The sequence below is a fragment of the Rhipicephalus microplus genome, chromosome 5, assembly GCF_043290135.1.
Source record: "Rhipicephalus microplus isolate Deutch F79 chromosome 5, USDA_Rmic, whole genome shotgun sequence".
Classification (NCBI taxonomy): domain Eukaryota; kingdom Metazoa; phylum Arthropoda; class Arachnida; order Ixodida; family Ixodidae; genus Rhipicephalus; species Rhipicephalus microplus.
In genome coordinates this window covers 66203052-66229422 of record NC_134704.1, presented here as the reverse complement: position 1 = coordinate 66229422, position 26371 = coordinate 66203052, and the positions used below count along the sequence as shown (strand labels likewise).

Below are 26371 nucleotides of genomic sequence, written 5' to 3'. Positions count from 1 at the left end.
GCATTCGAAATGACTGTAGTGATTACCATATACACAACAACAACCAACTCGTCTGGCACGACAAAACTAACAACCCTATCGAGGTCGCGCTCCTCAGGAGCCCACTTTGAATTACAGTGACAGCGAAGGGAAACAACGAATTGGTTTAGATTGAAAATTACACTCTGAAGCAGCCTCGTAGCCAATGCGGTACCCTGGGGGCCTGTCTCCTGCCCCCTTTCTTGTGGGCTTTGCCACTGCCACACTCTTCGAGGCCATGTGTGAATGCACTCTCAGGGTAATCAACGTCGTTGCAAGTGGTAGCGAATGCGTTGCACGTCACTGCGTGTCGGCGTCACCAATCGGTCAGCTCCAGCTGCGTGCCGAAGCTGATCACGGAGGCCACGAACCGCAAGCATCGACGATCTGTAGAGACACAGCTGATGTTATAATGTAGGAGAGACATTTGTTTCTCGTTTGAAACTATCTTTTTTGAAGTCATTCTTTTAGTTTATAGGATCAGAAAATATTTTTCCTAAGGTAACCGCGCCACGAGATCACCTCGGCCAACGTTCCCAGCGAGCTAACGAATGGCCAAGTTCGCACGTAAACGAAGCTTCTGTCGATCAAAAAATTGAACAATTCTAGCTTCGGTTAAATGACTGGTGCCTCTTTTGTGCGAATGAGAGACACTTATATAGGATGTACGCCTGTTAAGCACTCTTGCAATGCGGACCGGACAAGGCGTAACTTGTGAAGTCCACATCGCAATATTGCCGAAAAAGAGCACATGAAACGAGCGGACAATTACGAAGGGCAGTACAATATCCCACATGCCATATTCCTGGACTTTGCGAAGGCATTCGATAAAGTACCCCGTAAACGCCTTCTGTTGAAACCTTCCCGCTTAAACCTACACCCCGACGTCCTAAAGTGGATCCATGAATTTTTAAGTAACCGCACTCAAGCTATCTTTGTTAACAATGCTACCTCTACTTCACTTCCGGTAACATCTGGTGTCCCGCAGGGGTCGGTTCTGGACCCGATTTTATTCCTGATATTGATTAACGATCTCCCAACTCATGTATCCTGTAAAATCCAAATGTTTGCCGACGATTGTGTTATTTACCACACAATTTGTAACGCTTCTGATCAATTAACTCTACAGAGTGATCTTAACAATGTAAAACAATGGTGCGATGATTGGCTAATGGAACTTAACCCTCACAAATGCAAAGCCTTATCCTTCACCCGCCGCCGTTCTCCACTTGTTTTTCCATATTCCATCAGTAATGTTCCAGTTGAAACTGTTGATTCTTTTAAATATCTGGGGGTCACACTCTGCAACGATCTTTCATGGGGTTTGCATATCACGAAAGTCATATCATCGGCAAACAAAACATTGGGATTCTTGCGACGTCATCTACGTAACGCACTTAGAAATGTAAAATTATTAGCTTACAAAAGCCTTGTTAGAACTAAACTTGAATATGCTTCCCCAATCTGGAGCCCGCAACAGGCCTATCTTGAAGACGCCCTTGAGTGTATTCAAAACCGTGCCGCTAGGTTTATCAATAATTCTTACTCCCATGACGTCAGCGTATCTTCACTAAAGGCAGAACTTCAACTGCCCCTCCTTTCCCTCCGCCGCTGTATCGCCAGTCTTTCGTTATTTCATAAGTTTTTTCACAGCTCGATGCGCATGCCACCTTATTTTGTTTCCGCAGCGCACATCTCTCAACGAACTAGTCATCCTCTTCAAGTCGCACGCCCACGTGCACGCACCGTTACCTTTTCAACATCATTTTTTCCTCGCACAGCAGTTGCCTGGAATGGCCTTTCAGGCGACATTCCTGCCATTACTTGTACTTCTACCTTCACAACCAGTATCACTAATCATCTTTCACTTTAGGACAAACGATTGTTTTCTGCTCAATTTTTATGTACCCACCCCTTATGTAATGCCCCGCAAGGGGTCTTTAAGGAAATAAAATGAAATGAAATGAAACGGACTGTAACTCAGCGTACAAAGCATAGCCAGCTGTAAGTGACGATTCCGTAATTCACGTTTACCTGTAAACACGAAGTCTCAGGCTCGAACCCTTATACAGTGGCTGCGTTAAGATTGCAGAGGAACGAAAAAAGAAAGTGGCAGTTCTGCCGCAAAAGTGGCTTAGTGGTTGGAGTGAAGGTGGCTCCTCGGTGGCTCAGTGGTTAACGCCTCGCACACATGATTCAGAGGACCAAAGTTCGATTCCGCACTCCGGAGTCTTTCCTTCGTTCATTTTTTGTTGCGTTTGCATATATATATATATATATATATATATATATATATATATATATATATATATATATACGGTGAGTGACGGGGACGCCGGCGACAAAATTCAGCTGAAAGTGTCCATGTACTTGCTATCGCAAGAAAACTACCGCGAATTCCGTGCCTGCTGAATGACTGCTGCTGTTCCAAAATTGTCGATAGCACTCCAGCTAGCTCACCAATCATGGCAGCAGCAATATATTTAGACGTTTGGCGATATTCATCAATAAATAAACAGTGAAGAACCTTCAATGCATCTCCGCAAGACCACGCTAGTGTGTTTTGTTCGCGCACACGAACGCAACTCAGTTTGTCTCCTTCCTCGCCCTTTTACAACAAAGCGCTCACCCGCCCGCCTTTGTGTAGCGTGCCGCCATTCAGTCACTGTCACGCTTCTTGACTCGCCGCCACCGGTAACCAGCCGCGCCCTTCATGACGGACCCAATCGGCGGTCGCACCGCTCGCTAACGACCGCGTGGATTCGCATTGACGGTTCGGAAGCGGCCGGCTCACGGTCGGCAGGCCGGGCACGCCTCGGCTGGCCGACGCGCTAACGACAGTCCCACCACCACGGTAGCAGCGGGAAGTGCGACACACAACCACGGTAATGACCACAAGGCTTCCCTAATTAGCATCCACCCGTGCAGCGCAGAGGTTCCGATCTCTACCTCCCCACCTTCCTACGATTCCTCCAAAGAGGAAGCGAAAATCGCAAATGACTTCGCCGGTGGCGAACAACTCGCTTGTTCGAAACGCGGTGCACGCCACCGGACGTTGTACCTTTCTTTGCTGCCTTTCAGTCCATAATGACAGCCCCGTTCCCATAACAACCACGTTTCTCATTATCTTTCGCGCAAACAGTGCGCCGGATGGTAAACTTTGTTCCCCAACACTTGCCACACATTGCGTTTTCTTTTTTCTTTTTTTAATGGTCTAGGTCTAAATTTCCGGAGCCCTCCACTACGGCGTCTCTCATAATCATATAGTGGTTTAGAGACGTTAAACCCCACATATCAATCAATGGTCTAGGATACATTCCTCGAATGAGATATACGACGGACTGAACGTAATGATAGAACAATCACTAACATCATCCTCATAAGCATGAACACTAAAGAAGTGCGAACAATCCAAAAAACCCACGAAATTCAAAAGGGCTAAGCATGATTGGACTGCCGTGCCATTGTTCCAATAGGTGATCTCGTTCATGGGCGTAGGCAGCAAATTTCGCAAGCTCAAGCATTGAGAACATGTCTTGGACTGCCACGCTGTACTTCAACGATGGGAGTCATTGCGGAAGCATGCATAACACCAATGGAGAGATATCTTTCATGCGAATCTTCAAGAGTATATCTCCGACTGTTGACCCGTCACGATCGTTATCCTTCATCGACAGTCCATACCCACCGACCAGACAGCACTTTCGCAAAAGCAATCTCACGCCATGAGAGCGTCATTCCCTCAGGCTTTGCTCCGGTGAAATCTGCAGAGGTACCAGCACGGACTTTATTAAGACCTGAAAAAGCGGGCGAGCGATTACAACGCCGCCTAGATACGAACACCAATCTCAGTCCGGCGGTCGCCAGGCATTTTTTACCAGACATCAGTGGCACCTGCTCTACTTGCCAGGTCCTGACCGACACCTACCACGTCGTCACTGCGTGCCCCAAAAAGCACCTTCTTTTGTAGCGTTAGCTACACTGGCCTCGCTGAGCCAATTTCGCGTGGCACTGGTCTGCGCATGCGCAATGATACTCCGCCGCCGCCGCGCGCGGCTCGTCGCCGGTGTGCGCGCAATTCGATGCGCTGCGCAGACGATCAGTGGTGTCGCGCACCGGAGCCGGCACCTCTCTCTCACTCGGGCACGACCGCGAGCGACTCACCGCCGCCGGTGTGCAATTTCCAGAGAAGTGCCGTCATAGCCTTGGTAGACATATGGACGCCGACGCGCGCGCCTTCCCTGTGCAGTCGCCATCTGACACTGCGCTGGAGCCGCTTGATAGCGCCTCTGACTGGCGTTTGCCACTGTGGTATAGCCATGGAGAAGGAGAGTGCAAATGCTGTTCAACGGTCCAGTATAGCACAGAAGCTTAACTCATCGGATCCCGAAGTAGTTGCCCGGCAAATAAATATACATGTGCCACATAATACGTATACCGTGTGTGTGTCATCGGAACAGCTGTAAGCATGATTTCTGGAAAGCTAAGCATAATCAGCTGAACCTTTGCTAACGCTACGTATATCCTGGCATAGCTGAGCTAAGTCACTGCCATTTTTTTCACCTCCTTTCCCCATCCCAACTAGAGAGGCTAGGGAGGAGTACCGGCTCGGCTTCTCGACCTTGGATGCTCAACCTTCCTTGGTTAGGCGCGCTGGAGCAGCGGCCAACTCCATTGGCATCACGGAATAGGGTCTTGCCACACAAGCATGCAATATTTCGCAACTCTTTGGCGCATTTTCTTTAATTAAATGTTTTCTATTACCACCACCTATCCATTCCCAGAGAGGGGAAAATCACGTATACCCTTGCGTGGCCTAAACATACTCACGTTATCGTTTATATCTACAGAATATTCCTCTCCCACACATGTCTTCACTGACGGGTCTGTGTCACCCACTGCTTCAACAGCGGCGTCCGTCATTCCAAAATTAAAGACCAGCGAACGCTTTCGTCTAGAGCATCAAAAAACATCAAAAGTGGCAGAGATCGTGGCCATGTGCGAGGTAATTCGTTATTGATAGACGAAGCCTCCTTGCAGCTGGACTATATATTGTTAATATAAAACAGCACTTGCTGTCATAGATTCAGCGCTTAAACGGGGGCCATATTATCGTCTTGCTCAAAAAGTGGCTGAATCACACAATGTAGCCCCGAAGAGGGACCATCGTATAAGATGTCAGTGGATTCCTGGGCACTGCGGCTTACACGGAAACGAGCAAGCCGACGCGGAGACAAATATGGCTCACAATAACGCCACAATATTGGCTCTTCTGTTTTCACGACTGGGTACTAACACTGTTGTGAACACACTCCTCCATGAAACTACAGCAACCTATTTGTCCTTACCAAGTCACCATCACCGCCGTCTTCACGAACTCGACCTAGATATACACATTAGGTTACCGCCAACCGTGAAAAGGTGCAATACAAGCGTATTGCGCCGGTTACGAATAAGTGTGGCGTTCACTCGTCGTTACGTACACGTTATCGGCCATGCCCCCAATGGTGAGGCCAGAGACAGCTGAACATATCTTGCGCCCACGACATATAGCGCCAGGTAATTCAATGGCCACCGTCTTCATGAAATGTACCGAGCAGCAAGTTTCTGAAAAAAGTTCTGTTGGGAACACCGCCTCGTCATCAGCGCGATATTCTGAAAGAGCTAACCAAGTTTTCACGACAGGCAGAACTAGACAAGAGAACTATAAATAGATCTAAAGTCTTGCTTCATCTCAATCTTCCTCATCATCATCAGTAACACCTTCTCTTTTCCCTTTCTTTCGCACCCCCTCCCCTCGCCTAACGCTGCGCAGCAAGCCGGAAAATGGATTCAGGCCGACCTGCCATAGCTTTTCTGCCACAAGAAAAATTCTTCTCCCTCTCTAGGCAGGAACGTTTTACAGCGAAAGCTGTTATGATATCACAACGTGGGTCACGTGCGGCATTGTAGTTTTCCGCCACCGCCATCGGTGTCCATAACCACTATCGCACGCAATAAGAACAAAACAAAACTTAAAGAAAAAAAGTTCGGCAGATCCCACGTACCTGGGAATCGACATTCCGCTAAGCATGCGGAGGGAAAGTGACAATGTTGCAATTTTTTTATTGAGCGACACGTCATGAAATGACGCAGAATATTTGCACAAACCTTTCATGCACAGACATACGTTGAAAAGTTGCAGATGTTTATATAACCAGTTGTTTGAACATGCGAAACGATGTCAACTGGAACATGCGTATTAGTGGCACCAGAAGCTGATATGAAGCGCTGATGCTTGCAAAGATGCTGGCCTTGGACACTGCCACATAAATCAACTTCAGCGCATGGCACTGAACCACAATTGACGTTAACCTGACGTGACCGCTGTATCAAAAGAGTACATATGTAATGCTTTTTTTTTAAATGCGAAGCATTTCTTAGCGAACTTCGGCGGCTTTGAGCGTATCTATCTATCTATCTATCTATCTATCTATCTATCTATCTATCTATCTATCTATCTATCTATCTATCTATCTATCTATCTATCTATCTATCTATCTATCTATCTATCTATCTAGCCGCTTACGTTGGGGTGCTCTCGTTGTCACCCCCTTGGCGTGAACCAAAATTAGCATGGGAGGGTTAGATGGTTTAAAGAATATGACGCACTGGTCAAGACATCAATATTGTCACAGTCCCGTCACGTACATCATTAAACGCTTCCCGCCAGAAAGTGTACCTACGGGCCGGTATGTGCCGCTGGTATTGTGGGTATGTGCCACAGGTGATTGACACTTAGTATCTACCCAGGAACGACGAGAACACACATGAGCAATTTTAACGCACCAACGTTCATCAATACCCGACATCGGTAGCGTCGACCCGACGATTGCAAAGAATAAATATCAGGGTTTAAGCTAAAATCGGACCCAAGCATTCTGCGTGGCAATGAAGCATTTTACCACAGAGCTACGCCAGGTCCCGGAAGTACTTTTATAATAGACACTAATCTTTGTGAAACGCCTATTGTGGTTGCAGTGCTGCCTACCAATTTTATAAACATTACATACGTACTCCTTTGATACAGCCGTCACGTCGGGATAACGTCAATTGTGGTTAGTTGCCATGCGCTGAAGTTGATTTATGTAGCAATGTTCAGGGCCAGCATCCTCGCGAGCATCAGCGCTTCATATCAGCTTCTGGTGTTATACGCATGTTCCAGTTGGCATCGTTGCGCAAGTGCAAACAACTAGTTATATAAACATCTGCAACTCTTCAACATATGCCTGTGCGTGCAAAATTTGCACATATATTTAGTGTAATTTCATTCCATGTCACTCAATAAAAAAAATTGCAACACAGTCACCTTCCCTCCGCATGCTTCGCATAACGTCGATTCCCAGGTACGTGGGATCTGCCGAATTATTTTCTTTCGGGGTGGGGGGAGGGCACTTTTCATTTCGGGGGTGGGCGCCTCTTTTAAATAGTCGTTTTTCGCTCTGCATGCCAAGGGAAAAAGCTTTGGTGGAGAGGGGACACGCGCCCGGTGAGAACGAGTTCTTGCAGCTGTAACACGAGAAACACTAGAACTATGTGCTAAAGGCAGACGATCTGAGCATGCATGTAGTAATGAGTAAGGTGGACACAGTGCAGGCTGCTACAGAGACACACGCACAACATCGTGGGGCAAGGTTCCTTTTGGCGTTGCATGAATCAGTTGCCAGACTTTGGGGTGGTTGTTGCCAGACTGCCGCTAAATTTGGCTGAAAAACTTTTCTGTAGCTGTGGCTTTTCCGTAAGAGTTTGGTGCCATCCACGGTGCATTTCGCGAGTGCATGAGCGATGCTGGCCGTTTTAATAAACAGAATGAACCGAGCCTAGCAGAAGTCGAGCGTGGTGCTGCCGTGCAATTAGGAGGCCAATTTAATTAACGATATGAAGCAAGGGGGGAGGGGGCAGCGCATCACCTCCTGCGACTCTATTCAGTTTTCCCCGTCACCCTTAATACTGAGATGTGATATCTTAATCGCACAGCTGCGCACACAGCAAGAGAACGCGCCTCGACTTCTGCTAGGCGCGGTTCATTCCGTTAATTAAATTGGCCTCTTAATTGCAGAGCAGCGCCACGCTCGACTTCTGCTAGGCGCGGTTCTTTCTGTAAATAAAACGAATTCTGTAATGCGCGGTTCATTCAGTAAATTTAAACGGCCTCTTAATTGCACAGCAGCGCCACGCTCGACTACTGCTAGGCGCGGTTCATTCCGTTTATTAAAACGGCCAGCGTCGCTCGTTCGCGAAATGTACCGCGAATGGCACCAAATTCTCACGGAGAAGCCACAACTACAGAAAAAAATTTGCAGTCAAATTTAGCGGCAGTCAGGCAACACTGACCCTCCCTGTCTGGCAACCATTTATGCAACGCTCAAAGGAACCTTGACCATCATGGCAACTTGTAAACTCATTACTCCAGTCACTAAGTATCAGACACGAAGAGAATATATTCACAAAAGTAACGAACAACCCGTACCATAGAAGTAACAAGCGTAATCTCACGGAACGTTCGAGAACGGTGTGTCTCGTTGCAAAGGTTACTTGAGATTTTAGTCACCACTTGTGAACCAATCATGAATTATTATTTGTCTCCGGTCATTAATTATGAATCATCGCGGTCATTAATTATGAATCATCGCTTACATAAGTGAGGAGCAACACCAAACCAATTAAGAAACTCTGTATGTTGCCATGCCACTTTAGCTTCCCATGCGGGGTGCCCCTCAAGCGACTAAAGAGAGATAATAACGTTTATTAGTATTGTCTGTTAGTAACTAAAATAGGTGGCGTCGTTAATCTAGAGCTGCGCTGGTTATAGCGGCTCACCGGGCCTGGTCCAGGGTTACCAGGTGGCTTCCCAATGCCTGATTTGAAAGTCACGCCTCCCACGACCAATGTGGAAGCTGTATGAGCGTCAAGCTTGCCGGAACAGGACGCGAGGGAAATTGTATGTAATGTGTGTAAGTGTTAGTATCCCTCCGCACCAGGGGTGCACATCGTGATATTCGGAAGGGTGTATTGTAGAACGTGGGAGTATATTGGGGTACGTGTTCGTTTTAACCAAGAGACTAAATCTTCCTATTGTGGTAGCACCAGTTCGAAGTTCGCATGTATACCTGTTGTACTGGTAGGCAGCCAGTGACATAGGCGCGTGGATATAGCCGAGTTTCAGGTCGGTGGCTCCTCCACCCCTTGATAAACCGTTGGGTCTCCGACTGGCACAGGGTATTGAAGCCGGTACCTCCCATATAGTAATTACCGATCATTCAGTAATACAATTTTAGGAAACTAAAACTAAAACAATTTTTATCATCTTTATTAACCGCTGAAATACTTTGCAATCTGCATGACCAGTATTCGCAGTGGTTGCTGCCATCAACACCCACACCTTGGAGCTATATAGCTCTCCTTCAACAAATGAAGTACTTTCGTTTTCGTCGTTTCGTCAAAATGACAGAAAACCTTTAGACCTGAGTGCGACGCACAGCGTAGTCAAAGCGAAAGGCACGCCAACACAATAACAGCTCGTAATGTATAAATGAAGTCGACCCACGCGACATCAGCGCAACCATGAAAAAACACGCTTGGCCCTTTTTTTTTTTCGAGCAATCAAAACCTTCGCAGCCGATGGCAGAACGGCAGCCCACTCACAGCTGGATGCCGTTGATGACGCTCCCGAAGAGTCCCACCGCGCCGAGAAACTCGACGGTGCCGCAGAGCTTGACGGAGGCCTCTTGCGCCACGTTGGATATGCCGTAGAGTGCGGCGCCTCCGAGGCAGAGCATGTCGCCCAGCAGACGGTTGGCCGAGGGCGACGCCTGTCCCGCCGAGTGAGACGCCTCGTGCGCGTCGGCCCACACCAGGCAGCCGACGCCCAGCAGCGCCACGCTGACGCCCATCACGTGCACCGGGTGGTAGCGCACCTTGAGCGCCAGCCATGACAACGCCAGCACCACCGGAATCGTGAAGCAGTCCAGCAGCTGCGGTGTTGAGGCGAAACATTTATGGACTGAACTCCATACCGACTGCCCACTGACGATGACCGCCAGCGGCATGAATAGAAATGTTACCTAAATGCATATGAATGATGAAAGGGCGCCAGTGATTCTGTGATGTCATGCCATGATGTTATAATCAACGACGTTTTGCTAAGACGTCATGTGGCGACCTTATTCGATGACATCGACCTTAACCGATATAGAAAATGGTGCAACACCGGGTCAAGTGCACAAGCTTGTGCAACAACTCATAAGGCCTCATTTAGAAACTAAGGGATCCTGAAGGTTTGCCTTTAAGAGTTGAACGCGATAGCGATATCGTGTCCCTAGTGCGTGCTTCAACCACATTGTGCCAAATCTTTTCAAACTTGCTGAGCACTTGTTACGTGGCCTTAGGGAATAGGCTCAGTAATGTGTGTGCCTTATGTAGTGGGTGACCAGCTTTAAACTATGAAGTCATTATGATAAGCAAATTTTCTGACGCCTGATGGCAATGTACGCTTGTATCACGCATATTACTGCAGTATTCATGTTGTATTGTGAAAGCATGTATGCAGGAAGCGTGTGTTTGTGAAGGATGAAAGTTACTTTCACTGCATTTCCAAGCAGAGGAAGTCATTTTCGCTGTCTCTACGATCAGACCCGTGGCTCTGTGGCCCGCTTGCCACCCGAGCGACAGGGTTCAATCCACACACTGACTCAGAACTTTTATTATTGATTTCATTTGCATCTTTTTCAATTTTTCGGTCACGCACAATATGATGATTTTTCGCTCACAATGAACGACGCCGATGCCGGAATTTCTGCGAAGCGAGCTCTTTAACGCTATCGCGTATTGAACTCTTTCCCCAAGAGCATAGGTATCTAATTAAATTGAGGACACGTCCAATTATTTTGCAATCGGTCAGTCTTCACTCCTGCGTAAAAAAAAAAGTCAAATACAAGGCTCGAAATGCAACCTACTTTATTCCTTGTTTGTATTCTTTTCGAGCAAAGAAACGTAAAGCTCTCGACATTGGTCCTGGAACACGGTACATTGAACTATTGTTTAACATGGTGGTGTCTCCAGCAAGGTAATCGAAGCGAAGTAAAATATAAATGACCTCTAGTTTTTCGCTGAAGAAGCCCGTGCAAATACGTTTGAAGCCATATGATGAAACACGCAATGCGTGACGTGCCCCCGCAGCTGATGCGTGGACGCCGCCGCTGAAGTGGACGTATTCGATATCGCAATGAAAAACAACTATAGGAAACGACCTTAATTCTTGACTTGCCTGTCAGGTAGTGGCGGTCTGGCATTTATTTGAACTTCGGATAAACTCATTTTTTGTCACACTAATCGAGGTGAATTTGATTCATTACTTAATTCTTATTATTCATCCGGACAGTCTTTTGTTTATTGTGTTTAATTATGTGTCGATCTTATATGTATAAACTTAACTGAAATCAATGAATCATAACCATTAATTTTTTGCCTACTTGGTAGTGCTTGAAGTTGGAAGTGCTTGACTATAGACGTGTCTCGGAGAGAATCAAGAGTGCCGCGAGGTGTGTATTGCACTGAAAAGGCCTTTATTATATAAGCCAGATTGTTTTGACACTTGCACCCACGTTTAAAAGAAGCATATGTAATCTTAACCACAGTTTTCATCTGCATATGAGGCTGGCGTAGAAGGCGCGGAATAATCACATCACAGATGATGTCAAGTCGACACTGGCGGCCATCATGTGTGGAGAACAGGGTATAGTCGTCCGTTCTACGTAATCAGGTGTCACACCCAAAGATGGCTGCGCCTTGCAAGTCATTAAAAAACTGGTCTATACAAAACCCCTTAATAAATATAGCTAAATGGAAATGTGACCGGGAGTGTGACTGCCGACGTCGCATTTGGGGCCCTTCATGGATAGTGAGCAAAGATACCGCTGCTTAGCGACATGTGCATATACGTAAAAAAATCACCACGCAAGCACTCTGTACAGATGAATAACTAGCGAAGCTGAAACGTACAGCCGCAGGTGGCTTCAGACGTCACAGCCTAAGTCGAAGAAGCGGGCACTGTCCCCAGCGAGAGCGTTCCCGCCATCGCCTCACTGACGCTGCTCTGTCCGCAACGCCGGTTCATCGGCTCGCCGTTGTCGCTTGCGTTTAACTCGGTAAGCTGCTGGATCCTCGGTGCGCAGTTTCTGCCTACTTTTCACCACCCATGCGTGTTCTTGTGCCCACACTGCTGCATCGGCCCGGCGAAAATGAATTCTCTCGCGCATCAGCTGTCAGCGATGTTCTTGAAAACGTGTCTTCTGGTCGGGCGTCTGTACAATCCTGCACGCGAGCTCAGAAGCACGGCTGCGAAACGATGAACGACGTCACTGACTATGCAGCCAATGGCACGCGTGCATGCTTGGGCACGACGCAGCAATGGCTTCACTAACGGCGCTGCTGCCAATGGCGCGCGCGCTTTGGTGCGACGCAGATAACGACGTAACTCACGGCGCTCACAATGGAGAGTCTTATGACTGTTCGTGGCGAACGTACGGCTTTGGTTTCGCCTAGCCATACACAGCCTTCACCGTAAAGTGGTGGAAGCGCACGGGGCGTACCTGTACGCTGGTGAGCGTGGTGTACTGGTAGGCCTTGACCAGGAGATAGTTTGCCTCGACGTCCACCAACGCAAGGAGGAAGTAGCGTCCACCACGGGCTCTGAGCACAGGTATGAGGCCTGCATCACCGCCACGGCACGCCAGCCACGTGGTGAACACCGCACACAGCAGCACGTAGTTGACGAAGCTCTGCGCTGAATTCGAGAGGAGGCGTCGTCCGCGTTGTAACAACACGGCTGAATGCCGTGTCTATATACTGCGCTTCAACACTTGCAAGCAAATCTGTCAAGTTCCATCTGATTATGGTTGAGAGCAGCGCGACAGCCAACGACGATGATGAACCAGCAATTAAAAGGTTTTTCTTTTTAATTAAGAAAAACAACATGAAAATTCATCATTGTAGAAGCGCTACTACAACAAAGACTTCGCGAAACACAGGGCGAAACACTACTAAAACAAAAAATATTTAGGAACAAAAAACACCAAATTTAAGTGAAGAGTACGACCGTCATCACAAAGCCAGAGTCGTTATATGAAAAAAAGCCGTTGAACGAGTAGCGTTCACGACAGACTGAATACATGCAGTCACAATGCACATGTACGACCAATTAGATTTGTGAAGACACCTTGTTCATGTCCCACCTACCCGAGCATTGGCGAAGCTTGCACTGAGCACTAAGCCAAGCAAGACTTGATACAGCAAAACTGGACAATTCTGCAAGCTAACCTCGTCTCTTCTAGGTCATTTGTAGACCTTAGTAAACTACAGTTTGCGAAGGTTGTTTCTGAATAGATTTCTTTTAGGTTCTTGCTAGGCTGTAGCGAAGTGTTAGGGCGCTATAGCTAAGTTCAACCGATGGCTACGACGTTTTAGCCAACTACTAGTACGTAAGTATGAGTGAGACGACAGCAATTATTAAGGAGAGGTCATCTGTCATGAGGAAGCTTAATCATCGCAGCCATTGTGCTCATCATAGTCATCATCATAAAAATATTCTTCAACATAAACTCTGGAGAACTCCTCACGCTCATCCCTGCCACGAAATACTTCGACCATGGTTTCATCTTCAGACACCAGCATTTCTTGTTGCTCCTCTTTCGAACTATCGGTCTGCGTTGCTTTACCAGGCGACTGTAGCTTTTGCAAATCTATTATTGCTTAGAAGCTTCATAGCCAAAACGACAGTTACTCATCACGGAGTACAAGTGTTATCGTAACTAGGACTGGGAGGAGCTTTATAGTGTACCGATAGTGAGTCAGTGAATCGTGACACGGCATACTAATTACGGGAGCTCAAGCAGCTAGCCTGTTGAAATAAGGAATTCCTGCCATGATGGTCGAGTGGTTATTGTTTTCGACCATAGACCTGCAGATCGTGGGATCGAACCTCAGCCGCAGCGGCAGCATTTCCGGAGCCCTACACTGCAGCATCTCCCATAATTCGCTCCTTGTTCACCCCGTAACAAATCAATATCATCATTAAAAACGGAAGGCGAGAAGGAGGAAAAATGAAGGAGGAAGGACAAAGAGGTTAGCCAGTAAATAACGGGTGTGTCCCACAAAAATTGGGTGACTACCACTACGCACCGCTGGTTGACTACAAATGAGCAAAACAACAGTTTTATTTTATTTATTTATTTAACAATACTGTCAATCCCATCAGGGATATTTACAGGAGTGGGTTGGAAAGTGTCAACAAACATTCTATATTCACATTCTACATTCTATATACATTCTATATTCTATAGTTAGGCCAACAAATGGCTGAGAAGCGAAAACAAGAGCAAAACACTCCGACTACGTACAGTGAGGAGATGCTTGGGAACGGGAGAGGCAACGGTGGCTGCGGAGATATCCCTAAGTTTTAGAAGGCCAACATCAACGACGATGTGCCTATATCGTGTGTATGACTTTCAGTGACTAATCTCGAAGCTCTTTGCGCTGAGAGTCAACACAGAAACAACCTAACATCACCTAGCAACGGCATAAAAAGCAAACCAGATTAGTCTTCAGAACCAGTTTCACTGTGTCAAGCGTTGCGCGGCTTACTACAGGCTTCACTGAGTTTTCGGTGATATAAATTAAAAATTCAGCAGATCCAACGTACCCTGGGAATTGATGTTATGCGAAGCATGCGGGTGGAAGGTGACTGTGTCTTTTTCTCTCTTTTTTTGAGGGAAAAGTAACAAAATGGTCCCTTGTAGCTTACGCTAAAGCTCGGAAACCGCTTACTTGACCCTTAGCGTCTGCTGTAACTGACTGGGAGCCAAGCAGACTTGATTTTATCACTCACCCGTGGGGATTTGCAGGTTGTGCTGCGACTGTAGGATTTGGCTGGTGACTCCAGTGCCACACAGGAGGCCCGAGAGAACTTGGCCGAGCAGTAGCGCCTTCCACACCTCCCTGAAGAAGGAAGCCAAATCAAAATGAAGACGTAAGTAAGCATTTGTCAAGGAACATATGACGAAAAAAGATAAGAAAAAATGATGTGGCGCCAAAGTGTGTGGTGCATACACCCAACAGGAAACAGGACGTATAGGCTTCGGGAAATGTTTGCTCTCCTTTTGAATGACGTTTCTAATCTATCGGGTAAATTTAGGTTGCAATAAATGCGACAGGCTAGAATGTTTCTTCGGATGCTATGTTCCCAGGCAAAGCAGGAATATACGTTTTACTGAAATGTCACGTCTTGCAAATTGTTGCTGTTCGCTGTACAGTATTCAGAGCATTATGTTCTCAGCGAAGAAAGAGGAAGAAAAGAACGGATGGACAGATGGGTTAGCCAGTTTTCAGGCCAGCTTGCAACCTTCTGTGCGAAAGGGCTTAAAAAGAATAAGATATTATTGAAAATAGATGTTATAAAGAAAGAAATAAAGAAAAAAGTAGAACAACTATATGGTAAACGACACTGTTTCAAGTCTGTCTCTACGAGCAGTTGTCCTCCAGAAACGCCTCCACATTCCAAAGCCTTCCGTGCTGAAGACTGTCCCGGCCGCTGTTCTAAAACCCTTTTCTCGGACAACGGCCGATTGTCGAGCCTAACATTTTTGAAAGTCCGCTCACTTATTCATTGTTCTTTGAGAGGTACAATTCAATTGCAAAAAAGGCACGTTTATGTTAAAATCTATTTACTCTACTTAAACAGACATTACATACGCCTCAACAGACAAACAAATGCAGCAGAAACTTCACGCGTACCTCTCGTTTCACTAGAAGTTTGAAGCAGCCAACTGCAATGGAACGTTGCAAGGCTTACAAAGTCACTTTCCATTAGTATGTGCGGTGCTTATAGTTTTGAAAATGACTTGCAGACGTTTTTTAGCAAAAAAAAAAAAATAGAACACATTTCCACACTGGTTTACACAACACTACAGTACCTGAAACAGCATGTCTTCTTTCTCGATCAGCTAATACAGTTGGGAATTGTTTTACACTAATACCACCTCTAAGCACATGTTATATTGTTTATATGCTGTCTATTGAACGAGATAAAAACAACCAGTCTCGTTCTTCATCATCACAGCTCACACTTTGCACGATTTCAGACTAAGTACGTTATCACCAAGACAAAGCTTCTGCAAGTACCTACATTCATATTTATTTCAATTCTCGACTAGTAAGTGTCAAAACAAATCTTATTTTTTTAGATCAAAAGGTAATCGAGATCGCAACAAGGGCGCCGCCGCTGTCCGTCGCGGCCACCGCAGGTGTTTGTAACTACGATCGCGTGAAATAAAAAAAAAAACTAAATAAGTGACGTAATAGAGTTACAACCTGGGTCCCCTTTGCGATACCCCTGTGTTTTACCACTGAGCTAGGCCAGTGCTTTTTGTTTATTTAATGCATTGAATCACTAGTTGTAAATGTTGCGAGCAGTGCACAACAAAGTTCGTCACACTAGAGTTATTTCAAGTTAAAGGACGCCCACATTGTTTCAATCTGTAAAAGGTATTTCGAAAAATCGGGCTAACACACACAAGCGTTCAGAAAAGTAAGCCACTGCGGCGCGGGGTCAATAGTTTAAACATCACAGCGCACTTGAGCAGCTTCGTCAATCGGTGCTTGACACTTCATTCCAAAATGACCCTATACAAGCTCTATGTATAAGGAATCACGTTAACATGTGTAATAAAGCGTTTCAGAACAGCAAAGAAATCACCAGGCATCACACAGTGTGAACTGCGTAGAATAGGTAGTTGACTGCTCCCACCAATTACAAAACCATTCATTGTTTGGGTTTGGGTTTGGGTTTATTTCCAACAAAAAAGTTGGGGGTTCCCCAGGCAAAAAAGCTGTTGAAAACAGCTTGAAGGGACCTGGGGGACCGTACAGGCAGCAGCGAATAAAAAGTATAACTAACACGACATGATACACCATGATACATGTCATCACCCACAACATGAACAAAATGCTCGTAACGCCTCACAAGTGCGTGGCGCGCGTACCACGCTCCTCCGACAATTGCCGAATAATAGCATAAGTAGACACTCGATATAATTTATAGCGCTGATTTCATTGACAAGTGGGGTTTAACATCTCAAAACCATTATGTAATTGTTAGAGACGCCTTATATTGTCGCGAGAGCAAAGTTTCGCGGAAAACGTTCTTTTACGGCTCACAAACCGAGCAGTCAAGGTCGCCCCCGTTCGGGATTAGAAGGGGAAAGCTTACTAGGAAAAGCGTCTAGCAAGAGGCAGGTCCGGCGCCACCCTCTGAGTCTAAGCCATTGTTAACAGGCACGCGTGTCATTGAGAATGACATGGGGACGCGACCACTTAGCCTGACCGAGACATAGTGGCGGCAAGTAAACGACCACATTCTCTCGCGCTGTTGTTAGGATGTCGGGGCGCCTCGCTGTCGCATGTACACCTGGTAAGCAATGGTGTACCCATCGCTCTTAAGGACGCTTCTAGGAAGCAACAGTTAATGAAACAACTGACGGGGCCCGAGCGTGGGAACGGCCGCCGACGGTAGTCGGCCGAAGTAGGCAGCACGAGTAACGTTGGGCAGCACGGCCTGGCATGGGAGAGAGTGTCACGTGCGGAGGACCTTCCCCTTTGCGTGTTTTCATTTGGTAAGGAGGTTTTTACAAATGTAGTGCCTTTTATGAAAGTGTTTCTGTGATTGGTTGTGATGCTGCGAGTCCCAACATGTGATTGGTTTTTGTGAAGACTCTTTGTTCGACCAAGGGTTAAAAAGAGGATGTTTGAACTTGAAAAGCGGAGCGGAGTCGGGGTCAACAGCGGATCTCACCACCGGGGACCAGGCCATGCAGGCCGAGGGGTATGCCACCATTTTCTATGTTTTGTCTTTGTGACCCAGTGCATTTTGTAAATTGAAGTTGTGTTAGCTAAATAAACCCCCAATGAGTGCTCCCCGAAATCATCGTGTTGACGTCTGATCGATTGCCTCCGCGGAGTTTCACCCACACTTATTCGTCTCCCTGGTCGTCCGATGCGCCTAACTTTGAACAACCCCGACGTTTCGCTACAATATAGTGGAGGCCTCCGGAAATTTCGACCACCTGAGGTTCTTTAACGTGCACCCAAATCTGAGCAGACGGGCCTTCAACATTTCTGCCTCCATCGAAAATGCAGTCGCCACCACCAGGATTCGATCTCACAACCCGCGGGTCAGAAGCCGAGTACCTTAGCCACTAGACCACCACGGCGGAGCTAATTTATAGAGCAGTAGGTAGCAAGCAAGTGTGCTTTGTATACTAGTTGTCCTAAACGTGTTTCAAAAAGCTCCAGAAAGGTTTTCAGCTTTCGCTGTGATGGTGCTACGCGTTCTGTTCAAGCCTGGTACTTTTTTATAGTTGATTTTTGTCATCAAATTTTTCCCAAGACGCACACTGGTTCTGTCACATGCGCAGTTGCTGTCCATCGGAAGGATTCATGTCAGTCTAACTCAGCTGCAAGTTCAGCGTTTTTAGCGTCTGTGCACTTTGCCGCTGTAGCTTCATCGTCAAGTTTTCACTCTGACACGAACATTGTCATTGTCGCTACTCAAAGAAGCCTGTGTTTGCACAGCTGCCAGTCAGACATGTTTTCTTGAAGGCAGCGAAGACACAGTTAAAGAATAAAACAGAAATACACCAAGACGACGCAGAAACACTATGCGATTATGCGTACAAAGAGGAGCAGTGCAAACCAATGCCATACTTGCTTTCCGTTACTTGCTCTTTTTATATTCCATCTTTTCATCACGCTTTATTTTCTCTCGCTTTCGCTCGCGCCTACTTTCTTTCAGCTTAAGTGCCGAGGGACCAAGTCGGGCCCGCGTCATGCATGCAAGAACTCGCACAGCCTGGCTCACAGAGATTAGCAGGACGGCCGACTATTTCGGAACACGAAGGATAACGCAACCACGTGTTGGGGCAGCGCGAACGATCATAGCTGTGCGCAGCAAGACAATTAGATGGGCGGCAAATATGGGATTACCACGACAAAACGCTTGTGAAGGAACGGTGCATTGACCTGTTCTTTGGAGGGGAGGAGGGTAACTAGGTGGTGTGCTTAAAGGGAGTGAGGGCTTGCCACCTGGGAGCGTCATTTGCAACGGGTGCAGTGATGCCAACACCATGTTGAAATATAGCCAGAGATAACCTGAGAATCCGCTAATTGGGTGTTGCAAAACGACAAGGCCTAAGGAAACGCCGTGTGAGAGGGGTGCAAAGCAGTTGGGGTCACATAAGGTCTATAAGGTCTACCGCATGGTATACATGGCTCATATAGACTACACGTCTAAAATTGTATACGACAACTACGAAAGGCTGTTCCGCATCACGTGTTGCTTCGATCGGCTTTAAATGTGATGTGCCCATTTGTACTACACGCTTCCCGAGTGGTCAGTTCATGCTCATTTAACTCCTCGGTGCCTTGGAATAAGGTTGTGCAGTTTTGACACATTTGTAACATGAAAAGTCCGGAGAGACCCCCCCCCCCCCCCCAGAAAACGGATGCGCGACCGCACACAACCTTTGCAACTAACTAAATAGTGATATCCCAGAATTATCAATGCGCTTCCAAGGCGTAGCCCCCGGAAGGACGTGTCATGACAGCCGTCTGGAGTACGCGCCCATGTTGCCGTCCGTTCAGTAATGTTTAACCGTTAACTTTTTTTTAACCCTGGTAGTTGCGCTGATGATGTATGCTGCTAAACATTAGGTCACGGGATCAGTTCCCGGCCACAGTGGTGACATATCAATAAAGCAGACATACCGAATAAAAATAGAAACGAAAAATATGGAAAAACAATAGGGGTTATAGGCGACGAGTTAAGCATCACTTGCGGGACACAGGAGAGAAACAATACACTGCGGAATCGTTCCTCTCGTTGTTTGTTGCGAAAGCCCTTCTTTCTGATTGGATAAAGCTTTACAAGTGCACGGCCTTTTTTCCTTGAAGGAGCATGCGCACAAGCCAATGCGAATCAGCGCACATTAGGGTTGTAAGCCATAGGAAAATTGCCACATTTGTATGGCATATTTTCGGGGGTAGTAGGGCGGTAATACAAATTTCTTATCGGGCGTAAGATAATTTTCACTTTTCGAATGCCATCGATCACAGGAAGAGCTCAACGGATGATACGACATCCGTGAAAGTGACATTCCTGAATAAATCTGAAAACTAAATATTTCTTGGAATAAAGCCAAATACGTCGACGCCGACCGCAAAATCCAGCCGAGAATGTTCATATGATTGCAGTAAACTCTCTCCAGCATAGCGCAGACTCGAAGGGTAATACGCTAATATTTGGAGGGCACTGCAATGAATACAGTCACCACAGAAGAAGAAAAACATGGTTGATCCCTTGTCCTAAGAATCGGTATAACACTAAACTGAAACATGTTAAAACAGAAGTATTTGATTTGTTTCTGTCACCGACCTGCTTACCTCTCCAATGCTGTCCCTAAAACCCAAGCGCTCATGTGGGCTAGTGGCCTAACACGCACCCAGCTAGATGACCGACTTAAACTAATCATTGAACTATACACTAAAGCTAAACCTTAAACTTAAACTAAACAGCACATCAGAGTAAACTCAGAACTTGCAGCGCACACCTCAAGCAGAGATCACGCATGAAATGAGCGTACACAAGACGAGCGTGCAGAAGTAACACCCAGATCACACTGCTCAAACAGAAAGACGCACGAAATCAACGCACAGGTATACAAAGAACGAGCGCGAAACACTGTCACCATTCTTACTTCGTTTGTGAGCAGCACGCTGCTTTCGTAGACGCCACCATGGCAGCGAGCGCATTGATGGTCGTGCTCTCTTTCACTACTGTAACTTCAAAGCTAACTTGCGGAGGAAGCACAAGAAGTACAAAGCGCCCGAATCCCGAGATAAGCGCGCGCACGAGTGTGCCACCCCGCTGAAGAGCATCTATACGCACTTAAACCCGTCATGCGACTGTGGCCTAGCACGGAGCACCACTTCTCAGTGGTGGTGCTTGCGAGAAGTGATGGGGCCCACTGCAGCCACGCGAGAAGTGGTGGAGCACGACGACCTTTAGCGCGCGCGCCCGACGCGCGTCAGTCGTGCCATCTCACTACTAATGACGAAAACGCGCTGAAGAGGACCCCCCAGTGGTACACGGTGCATATGAATCACTGCTCGCCGTTAACTAAGTGTAGATGGCTCGCTTGGTGGCTTTGTGGATAGCGTCGCGTGCTAAGGAACGCGAGGTCGCGGGTTTGGTGCACCGCTGCGAAATTTTTCCTTCTCGTTTTTTTTTCTACGCCATCCTTTAGGATATATTTTACAACGTCATATCCGTAACGGAAATACGTCATAGGAGCTGTAGTGGACCCCGGCACAAAACACTTTCGTGTTAAGAATTATGCATGAAAAGTAGGGTAACTCTGACAATGACGTGGGTATTTTTCAAAAATTGTTTGACAACACTAGCCTGTGTGTGTGTTTGACGGGGGATAATTAGAGGCTTCATAGTATACCGATCGGTAAGTGTTAATTCTTTTTATATACGCTGGATGTAAATAGACAAGTGTAGCATATACGGCCCAAGAGAAAGAAGAACGAAAGAGAACACTAAGATCGCTGAATCACATGAGTACCTGCAGAAATATAGAATACGTGCGTCAGCAGCACCGCACCGCTTTAGAGCGCTCCACTACGTAGCGTCATTCAACCTGCAGGCACGAAGCCCTACACAAATTGTACGAGTGTACTGAAACCAACTCATTAATAAGCAACAGGTTCAGACAACTTCGTAACTCCACTCCACAAAATAAAGGTAGGGGAAGGAGTCATTACTTTCACCTAAACGACGTGCATAGTACACCAAAATCGTGGTATAACGAAGTCCCGAGCGAAAGCTAGCGCGAGACTGCAGCCGAGATTCAAGGGTGATTACAAAACGTACAAAAAGAATCCCTACAAATGCTGTGAGGGCGACCTACAAAAGCCATCAGAAGGTAAGCGCAAAAACTACATTCTTGCCCTGCTCACCGGCGGCTCGCAGTCGGCTCACTCTACAGCGACACAAAGGCTAGAAAAAAAATAAAATAAAAGAGAATCTGAGCGGATTGTGCACCGAGCTTGGCAGTGTAGAAAAGGCGGAATAATTCGGGCGAGATAAAAGAACGAATGATGTACGTGTACCCACGACTTCGGCCGCGCATCCGTCGGGCTTCGCGATTTCCCCGCGACAAGCTGGAGTCTATAGCTTCGCCACCACTGTTCTTTCAATTGTTTTTTTTTTCAGTTCTCAGCGCTCGCACTCGTTTATTTTTTTTCTCGCGTAAATCTACAACAAAATGCCAGTATCAAAATGAGGACTAAAATACGGAGAAGAGAAAGAAACGCGCTCGGCTTCGCGAGGGCTTTAATCTACCCCGCTCGGTTCTCCTCTCAGTGGCGCAAGCGACGGAGCGAGCAGCCAGCCCGCGTTGAGATGGGATCTCCATTTCAATTGAACACAGAACCGACCATTCATTGCGTTCTTTTTCTTTTGCGTGGGAACGCGCCTGTCTGATTACCGTGTTCCGCTTACTCGGCGAGCAATGCGTGGAGTGGTGCTTGTTCGGAGAAACGGGACTGAAGAACAAACGAGAAACAATGAATGAAGACCGAAGCATAAACGCGTAATAGGAAGCCGGCGAGAAGCAAGTCAAGAGAGATCGGGATATACAAGACGTACAAGAGACGCATTTGGGTAAGCAAAACTAGAAACGATGTGGGCCAAGGGAAAGGAGCCGTAAGTTAGAACTGAGGTAATACTGGTTTATGCAAGGCAACGAAGAAATGAAACTAATAACGAGAAAAAAGCTAGTTTTCAAGATAACAATCTTACTTTTGTCCTTAAAAGATGGGGCAGAATGCATCCAGAGAAGGGTAGGGGAATATCAGGTAATCAAGGCTAAAAAAAAAAGACGATGACTTTTGCTTTTGATTCGTTTTCGGTTAAGAAATAAGAGACCCTGTGAGGATTTTCTATTAATTTTTTTAGCGTTAGACGCACCATGAACCCCTAAATTCTCTGTTACCGTTGCCTGTTAGACAACCTGCGCAACAAAATATCAAGGCAAGAATTTTCCGCTTTATTCCTTTAGTACACTGCTATTCATGAGATCTTCTCAACCTAAGCATTCTAAGCATGTCTAGAGCTTCTACCACGCGCTTTACAGGACGCTCAGACTGGAGGAAGCAAGCGCTTTTAATCCAGAGTGCGTGCGACAGATACAGGTGAATGGAACGTAGGTGAAGCTGCGTACTAATTGCCGGAACAGCATTGACGATTCGCTCGGCGCTCCTCTTTGTCACCACAAACCCTGCCTATAGCTTCTGTGAACGCGTGCCGGGGATTCGCAGGACACTAACCAATCAATACTCGTACCGAGTCTGCAATCGCGCTCGGCAATCAGAAGTTTGCGGTTGCAGTGCGGCGGCGGAGTTATTAACGCGGCAACCGCGCGAACCAACCACATCGTGCAAGCTTGCCGCCTGCGCAGCCTAATTCAATACATATACTTGCACAGTCTTTGTGTAGCGCACGTGGTTTTTAACAAATTGCATTACCGGCGTTGGCTGCAAACTCGCGCGCATTCATCATTCAGGCTTGCGAATTGGCTAGGCTGGTGACTAAACTGCCAACTTATCGAGGAAATGATTTATCGTAAAGTCCATTACCACTGCCAATTAGTGTGCGGCCAGCATCTCTACAAATGACAAACAGCCTAATTGTAAAACTAGGCGTGTGCGAAAAGTGGAGTTTGAAACCGAATCGAATAGTGATGTCACAGAATCGAATGAAAATACTAATCGAATGCTGTTCGAATGGTTTTCGGACAGTAAGTCAACAATTTTCAAAACAGCCCTGAAACACTACAGTAGTTTTATTTGAAACAATTATTGACGAAGTCTCACCGAAACACATTACGGTTAGTTTTAATTGACGCAAAATACCACAATCACGCTAACAAAGGTAAGCTCTTATACAGCATTTTGTAGCTGTAGGTCTAAATACGTGATTCCCTAACGAAGTCATCGATGTAAGACTTTGCAGCCTGATTTCCAATAAAATTGGGACACTTAAAACGTGACGATTTCGCGCAAATATAAAGATGTGTCTGCCTAATTGAAGACCTTGTGATTATGATTGGCCACCAGGCGCTATTTATGTGACCTGGTTGCTTCCAACTGCCACGTATTTCCTAACCTAAAAACACTTGAAAAACATTGTGGCTACATTTTCATTGATATGTGGCGTGTAACGTCCCAAAACTACCTAATGAATTTGAGAGACGCCATAGTGGAGGGCTCCGGAAATTTCGACCACCTGGGGTTTTTTAAAGTGCACCCAAATCTGAGCACACGGGCCTACAACATTTCCGCCTCCGTCAGAAATGCGGCCAACAAAGCCGCGATTCGATCCCGCGGCCTGCGGGTACGCAGCCGAGTACCTTAGCCACTAGACCACTGCGGCAGGGCTTGTGGCTGCATTTTGACGTCACACATTTGGTTGAGAACTGTTTTGAACACCTATAACATGTTTTTTTTTTGTTTTTCTTAACGAACTAGAAGAGATGAAACAGCAACGTAGATAGAGCATCTGTTTCAGAATGGATTGCACTGAATAACTGTGCACTTTCAACGCTGTGACCATGCGCCCTCTGTGCAAACCCGAAAACTTTTCAGCACCCCTGCATGTGTTTACCTTTTGCATTCATATACAATGATAAATCAACTGCGAAATGTGCCAGTGCAGATTTTGAGCATGAAGTTTACATGAACGCCAACACTCGCCACGGTCGTCTAGGGGGTGGTACACTACTGACCTGAAGCTGGCAAGATTGAATCGAGGTGGCGGCGGCCGTATTTACACAGGAGGTGAAAGCGTTAGATGCCCGCGTACCTAGATCTAAGTTCACGTGATATAATCCCAGGTGGTCGAAATTTCCAGTATCCTCCACTTCCGCGTCTCTCACAACCAACTTTATCGTGGTTTTGGGACGTTAAGCCCCATCTATTCAAAGGAAAAATATTTACAGAATTGAATCACGTCAAATTCAACGAAAGGATAGTCCCCAGAACCGTAAAACGTAAACAGCTTACATGAACCTGTCTTTTATTACAGGTTTTTTGTTAGCAAGTGAGCTCTGCGGATACCTACAAGGTTGTGGAAGGGTCAAGAAAGTAAAATTGAAAACCACCCGTTTGTATCACGAGGTCACACGGAAAGCCATACCAATTATAGGGAAAGGTGTGTTTGGTGGTCGGAAAACTCGTCTTATAGTCTTGGGAGAAGGTGGAGAACCATTGCTTTTACAGGGTGGTTGATCTATGTATTCCGCAAACCAAAAAGCTAGGTATTTACAGCTCTAGATCGAATTGATCATCAACGAATAAATCAAGAAAAGTTCTCAGCAACTGAAGAAAGCTTTATTTTAGAGAAATCCGTACAAATCTATATTGACTAGGAGCTAAAAACAAATAATCGTAAATTTCTATTTCTTGACTAATTATTAACGCATTAAATTTTCGTAACCATTTATTCGTTTATTATTTGCAGACACAGCTGATACAGCAAAGCTGGCGGCGCCCTTCGTCAGGTTAACGCATTTATATGTTTCTCAAGTTTTTCGGATACGTTTTTTTCACTGCTGTTTTATTAGACACTATTTTTCAAGCTTCGAAGTAGTAGCATAGCCTCCGCGCTCTATAACCACAAAGTATCACGATACACTTGTGTGACTCTGGTAACGCGCACACAATTCGATGGGCTATCTGTTGCCCTCTTCCTGTGTAGCGGCATTGGCGTGTAGTGGCCTCACCGCATTCCTGTGATACGTTCGCGTTTATGATAATGATAACTTTTTGACAAGTCGCACAGAGCTCTGTGGCACACACGATCGTTTGTTGAAACAACAGTTGCCTTCATTTTTTAGCGGACTACCAGTGAGGAGGTGGACTTAACGAATGTCTGTGGCGTAATCCCGCTCATTAAGATGCCCACAAGCGTTGCCACGGACAACAGGCATAAAAGGTTTTAACAAAACCAGCCTTGCTGTTCATATTAGAAGCCTTCCCGCGAAAATTATGACACTAACTATTCAGAGGGGCGCCTACTTTCGCAATGCGACCGTTTTCAATCCCAATGCGGCGAATTGTACTAACGACCGCTGAGCGCCATCACTTGGGGAACGCCCGAAAGCAGCTTAAAAGTGTAAGATGCGCACGCTCACTTCGAAAG

At 46.4% G+C, this 26371-nt stretch overlaps 1 protein-coding gene across 1 annotated transcript in view; it reads right to left on the bottom strand.

Moving 5' to 3' along the window:
- The window catches only part of LOC142817814 (solute carrier family 35 member F2-like), a 135289-nt gene that overhangs the window by 12171 nt on the left and 96747 nt on the right, over positions 1–26371 (bottom strand). The window contains exons 2-4 of the mRNA XM_075895632.1: positions 14942–15051; positions 12648–12841; positions 9703–10031 (exon numbers count right to left, since the gene is read on the bottom strand). Coding sequence (XP_075751747.1) covers positions 9703–10031; positions 12648–12841; positions 14942–15051 — 633 coding nt within the window. The remainder of the gene's footprint in view (positions 1–9702; positions 10032–12647; positions 12842–14941; positions 15052–26371) is intronic.